We start from the raw sequence: 7,077 nt of genomic DNA on the forward strand, positions 1-7,077 counted from the left end.
CACTGTCCCATTCTACTAATAACATACATTACAAAACTTGTGACAAGAAATAGTAGAGTACAAAGAATAAGATAAATGGACATTGGGAGGATAACTGCCGACCTTGGCGGAGCTTCCTGCCTCACCCCTCAGCTGTGTGTTAGCTCCTCGGTGGAGACCTCTGACCTAGAACCCGGATTTTCAGGCAAATTCTCAGGGTTTGCTCTGAACAGCAAACACCTCCACAGACTGACAACAGAGGGTCTGTGTAAAATTTTCTGGTGAGAGGCCCCCGGGGTTTCGTGAAATTTCCAAATGGTTCCATGGGCTGTAAACGGCTCAGTCTCAGTTTTGTAGGGAATGAATGAAATTGCAGTGTTTTTGTTTTTTTAAATCGAGGTGAGCTTTACATTAAATTAACCATTTTAAAGTGAACAATGCAGTGGCATTTGGTGCATTCACAGTGTGTGCAGCCATCACCTCTAAAATATTTTTGTCATCCCCCCAAAAAACCATACAGATTATATAGTTGTCCACCATTTCCCCTTTCCCTGTCCTTTGATTGGCATCCCCAAGTCTACTTCCTGTCTCTAGATTTACCTAATTTGAATATTTTGCGTCAGTGGGATTATACAGTAGATGACTGTGTGTCTGATTTTTTAAACTCACTGATCAAGCTTTCGAGGCTCAGATAGTGACTTTTACCAGAATTACAGTTATGATGATAATTATAATTACAATTAAAATTAGGATGAAACTGCAGCAACGCATGCCTATGCTCCTGGGATGCTGGGCTGGGTGGGAATAGAAGCTCTGATCACAGGAGGAATCCTGGTCTCTTCTCTCCCTCTGGAAGCTGGTGTTTGTTCTTGGGCTCCAGGAAGTAGGGAGGCTCTCAGCTGCTGTGGGCTCAGGAAACCACGAGCTGGGTAACACCTTCTTTTTCTTCACTGCCTCCCCTGTGGTGCTCCCGCTCATGGGAGAAGGCATTTCAGCAGTGATCCCGAGGGTGGGTGAGCTTATTGTGGGAAATGATAGGGTTATTGGTGACTGCACGGCCAGACCTACGTCATTCTGGACACAAAAGCCCTGAAGACATGCCTCACAGTTCTCACTGTTATGTGGCCCTTTGAGAGCAATGTCCTTGATCATAGGACTCTTCACGAACTTAATTCCTTCTCTATAGCATTTCTTCAGAATTTGCAACACCAGGTTATTCAGGATCCTTGAGATGTTCTCTTCTGTGAACTCGGGAACCTCAAACGAAGGCTGGGAGCACTTCTGACATCTCTGGGCAAAGACTCTCATCTTCGCCTGCCCCCTGGAATCCCCCTCACTCCAGTGCATGTGGAAAAGGACCTGAACTTGGGCGGAGGCCCAGTTTCGAGAGCACAAGGAACACTGGAACCTATGGAGACAGAAGACAAGACCCATAACTTGGTTCAATGTGACCAAGTTGTGGGCTGTGTGGGAAGGATACATAGAGACGTGATTTGATAGGGGTTGTGGATTAGCGGGGAAGAAATCCTGACCCCCATTGGGTTCCTATCTCCATTGTGCTGCCGACATGCAGTGTGACCCACGGGTATGTCTGCCATGAAAACAGCAAATCACAAACCATTGGAGCTGGAAGGGACTTTGGGCAAATTCCAAGTCCAGTGTGATCATTTTAGAGATGAGGCACACCCTGGAAACGTGTCATGCCTGGAGACCCAGCAGGTGGAAGAGCCGGGACTGGAGCTCCAATCTCTTTACCCCAAACCAAGGCTTCCTCACATGTAGATGTAGGTGGATCAGAGGCTGCAAGTGTAAGAGCCCCAAGAACCCTGAACTGAAATCCGCAAATAGATACAAGTGGATGTGGGTAAGTGCAGCAGTCTGAACGTTTGTGTACCCCCTAAATTCCCATGTTGGGATCCTAACACCCAAGGTGATGGTGTTAGAAAGTGGGGCCTTTGGGAGGTGATTAGGATGTGAAGGCAGAGCCCTGGGGAATGAGATTAGTGATCCTATAGAAGCAACCCTGCAGAGTACCTCAGCTCCTTTTGCCATGTAAGGACACAACAAGAAGCCTGTGGCCCAGAAGAGCAGCTGGCACCTTGATCTTGGACTTCCAGCCTCCAGACTGTAAGCAGTGAGCTGAGACTCTGCTCTGATGCTCCTGGCCTGGGAAAACCATGCACCACCAGGAGAGAAGACTTCTGCTTCCTCTGCCTGGACCCTCTCCTGGAGAAGGGATTGAGCACGGCCCCAGTTCCGGGATAGAGCCCCAGGCCCCCACCCCCCAAATCCTTGAGGTTCCACTCTCCCAACTGGAAAAGAGAGGGCTAGACTTTGAATGACCTCAGAGGGTCCTATTTTAAAAAGACTCCATCAGACTTCTGCAGTGGTGCAGTGGATAGGAATCTGCCTGCCAGTGCAGGGGTCATGTGTTCAACCCCTGGTTGGGGAAGATCCCACATGCCTCAGAGTATCTAAAGCCCATGCGCCACAGCTACTGAGTCCATGTGCTGCAACTACTGAAGCCCGCGTGCCTACAGCCTGTGCTCTGCAACAAGAGAAGCCACTGCAGTGAGAAGCCTGTACAAAAGCAGTGAAGACCCAGCGCAGGCAGAATAAATAAATAGATAAAATTAAGTTTAAAAAAATAATAAAAAGACTCCATCAGCTCGGAGTAGAGAGGCAAGGTTTGCTGTGTGTTGCTCAGCTCCCCACTGCCCTCTACCCCTTCTCTAAGGGAGTCTTAGCACACAGGCCCTCTCCCCTGTAGACTCTGTGTTGGACCCCAGGTGTCCCCAAAGCAGGGAGCATGTGCCCTGAGCCTTGCTCATCCAGCTCTCGTGTGGTTGAGCACAATAGCCTCTGTTCCTCCCTTTCTCTTTTCCTCACTGCTTCTCACCCTCAACACTCACAGCTTGTTTTTTCTCTCTCTGGGCATTAGCTCAGTCTTGCTTTCATTTTGGGGTTCAGTATAATAAGGAAAAAAATTTTAATGAAGCTAAAACATCTTGGATGATGGGCACCTTCCTGTAATCTCCAATTTACAAGCATGAGCAGAAGAAAAGTAACGAGTGTATGAAGTAAGAAGAAATGAACAAGAATTTTCTGGAATATGATCATCGCACTCCCTACTCACCAGGCGAAGGTCCACTGCTGGTATTGTGCCCACCCTGGCTTCAGGATGTTAGGAAGAAGGCTCTTGTCCAGTGTGAGTTGCCATGTGTGCCATGGCTTCACCTCCCGAATTAATTCCTGGAACACTCGCTTCCACACCTTCATGTCCAGATCCATCTCTGCCGTCCCAGTGAGCTGGCTGTGGCAGTGTCACCCCAGCTCTGACGAATCTGGAGTGTGACGTGAGGTTTCCTACTTTAGAAGAGCTCCGGTCCACCCTCTCCTTATGTCCCTGGACTGGGCTCCTGAACCAGGTCTTTGCCTCAGGGACAAAGGTCAGTTGATTCTAGCTCAGTTTCAAGTAGAGTCCGTGGCTCCATGGGGGATTTTAAAAGACGTGGAATGTGTGGCTTCATCCAGCGAAATGTTACCAAAGGAGTGCCCTGGACTCTGTCAGGAGGGGCGAGTTTCAGCCTGGCTCTGCTGTTTGCCCACCTTTAACTGGGAACACACCTTTCTATCTCCAAAGCCCTATTAGTGGTGGAGACAGGCTGCAGTTGCCCTTTCTTATTCTAACATTTGAAAGTCCTTATCAACTGGGCTGCTGTCCTCAAAACCCGGGAGGAGAGACACAAAGTAAGACATCGCCATCCAGGGCCCTCGCTCGAATGTCTGTACCTCTGCATCCTCACTCTTGTTCTTTACTTCTTTGCTTGTGCCAAGCCCCTGTGGGACAGTGTTTCAGAGACACTAAGCTGTCCGAGCCTACTCTTCCACCCACTGGAGACAAAAGCTGTTGCAGTTCCTGTGCCCTGGAGATGAGGCTACAAGGTCCCCACGTGGGTGGGAAGGCATGGCCACACCCTGAGGTGCTTCATCCCCTACTACCTTCAGGAGAGGTTTGGGGCCCTCTGAGACTCGAGGTACCTGACTATAGAGCTCCCCACCTGCTCTGGCCGTGAGTATGGAGACCCCCGAAGTGGGCAAAAATACTGGAGTGGGTTGCCATTCCCTTCTCTAGGGGATCTTCCCAACCCAGGGATAGATCCCAGGTCTCCTGCATTGCAGGCGGATTCCTTACCATCTGAGCCACCACGGAAGCCCCTTTGTCCTCTCTTGGAGCATCTTTATTTGTGTTTTGAGTTTTATTTTTCCATAATTCTGTTAACATTGCAAAAAAAAAAAAGTGAAAAAACAAACAACCATTATTTTTTATTTATTTGGCCAGACCAGGTCTCAGTTGGGGCACATATAATCTTTTAGTTGTGGCATGTGGGATCCAATTCCCTGACCAGGGATGGAACACAGGCCCCATGCATTGGGAGCATGGAGTCTTAGCCACTGGACCACCAGGGAAGTCCCCTCTTATTTTTTAATAAATGTTACTATTAAAACGTCTAACAGCCCTCTGTGTTAAAAAAATTAAACAAGGAATCCATTAGAACGAGGTGGTCGTGCTGCCTTGGTAGCCTTAGAAAGCAAACTGAAACCTCAGCCAAAAGTAACACACTGGAATCCGAGAAAATGAAACTTAAGAACGACCAGTCACAAGCAGTCAACTAGACTTTGTCATATTAGGCCACCGCACAATCTATAGCCAATCAGATAATTTCCTTGTTTAGCTTCTCTGTCTTCTCTATAAAAGTCCCCAGCCCCTGTCTGTGGAGCACACACCCAGCCATCTTCAGTTTAGTGCTGTCTGATTCCGGCTGATATATGCTCAAAATCTTGAAAATGTTAATGTGCCTCAGTTTATCTTTTAACATGTCTCTTCCGCAGTAATATGCATGTGAGATTCATCCATGTCGTGCCATGTCGCCATATTTTTTTGATTCTCAATCTTACATATTCCATTGGATGAAAATTGCAGTTGATTTGCCCATACCAATGTTTGCTTATTACAAATAATAGGAATGTGTGTACTCTTAAGATATATTTTCTCATGCCTTTCTGTTGGTATATAGTCAGAGTGTTCTCTTGCTCTCTGTACATCCTCTCCCCGACCAGTTCCTGCTTCACCTGTACCTTGCTTACGTGACTGAACTTCCCACACTGTTGTCTCCACTCCAACTGCTGATTGTTCTTATCAAGGGGTGGTGAGGGGTGTGCCTCTCCATTAGCTTCCCTGGTAATTAATGAGCCCACATGACCATCAATCTTCCCCCTGGGAGCAAAGACTGTCACCATGTTCTGCCCGCCTTCCACCACACATGTGGGGTGTTGCTCCCGGATCTTGCTTCAGACAGGTAAGCTCCCCCATCCATTAAACTGCTGGTGACTCTGTTCCCAACTCCAAGCTTGCTCTTTGGTATTGAGGTGGAGCATGCACAGGCATTGTAGGTGGGAGGGGTGCAGCCCACCATTTGGGTAGATACACCAGTTTTTTTGTGTGAAAGTTTATGAATGTTTCAATTGCTCTAATCCTCACCAGGACTTGGAATTGTCCAGCCACCAGCCCAGGGGCATGGCCACCAGCCTGAGTCTGCATTTCTCATCTCACTGGCCTTGGTCCCACGGGGCCGTGATGGGGCAGCTTTATTAAATCAGGATGTGTTTCTCTGGAGCCAAGGCTAACTGTCTCTCCCCCAGGGAGTCCTCCTAGGGTAGCAGAAGAGTTAATAAATAATAATATAAGAGTAACTCTAAGGTATAAGGAAACTACATAGTATTATAGGGCTGAGGGAAAATGCTGAAGAGAGGACAATCTTGCAAGGGGTCTGGGTCTCCCTGGAGAAGGTGTGGTCAGTCCAGGGATAGCAGAGGTGGTTACCAGGGGCCATGGGGCCAGGAGGCCTTCTGAGTGCCTGAACTGTGTGGAGCCTTGCCCTGCGGCTACAGGTCAGTGTGTGACCCTGGGCTTGGAGAGGAAGTCTGGGTGCCAGCGCAGAGCAGGCCACACAGGCTGCGCGGGCCTCCCGGATCTGTGTGGAGAGGGCTCTGGAAAAGGTCATCACCAGACCCAGGCTACAAATGGGCAGCCCAGACCGCCTGGGCTCAGGCCCCCCCGCCCTCCCCCCGCCAGCGCTGGAGAAGCAGGACGCCTTTCTCCTGCTGTGTTCTTCCAGCTCCCCCTACTGAGAAAGCTCACTGTCACGCTCCCTCTAAAGGAATTCCAGCTCAGGGCATGCGCTGACCGCTGAGACTGCTGACGGTGCATTCTGAGCTGGGAGGCAGTAAGCTGGTGACTGACACAAACTGTATACAAATGCGTGACAGGACCCCATTGAAGCGGCTGATGGGAAAAGGGGCTGATCTGAATCACTTTAGAAAACAGTGTTTTGCCTGGAAATTATAAGGCTAAAGATGAAAGGAGTTGGAATGAGTGTACTCTAATTGTAATTGGTAAACATGATTTCTAGAGGGCTGCAATTCCAAAATTGCCTCCCAGGTGTGCTGGGATAGAACAAAGAAGTAGATGGGTGATAGAAGGTTGTACCACAGGAGAGGGAAGTTACACACCAGGAAGGAAGGCTGGAGTGAATCCTGAGGACAGCTTAGATCGTCTGCAGCTCAGTACACACTCAGCTGGGTAGATACAGAAACAATGTGAGTACATCTGTGCATGTGCTTTACACACGTTACCTTTACCTTTGGTGCCTCACTCTGTTGAGACAGGCCAGCAGCAACAAGAACAGCTGGTGTTAAGACTTTGGTTTCTGATTCTCATTGTCCAGGAAAAGGAAGGAAGAATCCTTGGTAAAATAGCTGATTGTAGGCTTGGGACAGGAAACATACAAGATCAGCTTGTAGCATCTTGTGGTGCCAGAAAATAAGGAAGTTCTCAAAAAACAAAAGGTTGGGGGCATGCCAAAAGGATGTGGGAACCAACTTGAAACAGATCCCAGCTGGCCAAAGCTGGGGCTAACATTTCTCTAATGGGCCAGACACTGTGCCAAGTTTTTTTTTAAAAAAAATATCAAATCCTCTCTACAGCCCTGGGAGGTTATTACTCCCATTTTAGAGATGTGAAAACTGAGGTCCAGA

The 7,077-nt window shown here is 48.5% G+C and overlaps 1 protein-coding gene across 1 annotated transcript; it reads right to left on the reverse strand.

Moving 5' to 3' along the window:
- Positions 1-666: 666 nt before the first annotated feature.
- On the reverse strand, positions 667-3,297 carry RTP3 (receptor transporter protein 3). Its single transcript, XM_081530867.1, has 2 exons — positions 3,116-3,297; positions 667-1,387 (listed from the first exon to the last, which is right to left on the reverse strand). The coding sequence occupies exons 1-2, from the start codon at positions 3,268-3,270 to the stop codon at positions 667-669; spliced, it is 876 nt and encodes a 291-aa protein (XP_081386993.1). The 5' UTR covers positions 3,271-3,297.
- Between the last annotated feature and the right edge of the window lie 3,780 nt (positions 3,298-7,077).

Source organism: Giraffa tippelskirchi, chromosome 9 (genome assembly GCF_054371585.1).
Source record: "Giraffa tippelskirchi isolate mGirTip1 chromosome 9, T2T-mGirTip1v1.2.pri, whole genome shotgun sequence".
Taxonomy (NCBI): Eukaryota; Metazoa; Chordata; class Mammalia; order Artiodactyla; family Giraffidae; genus Giraffa; species Giraffa tippelskirchi.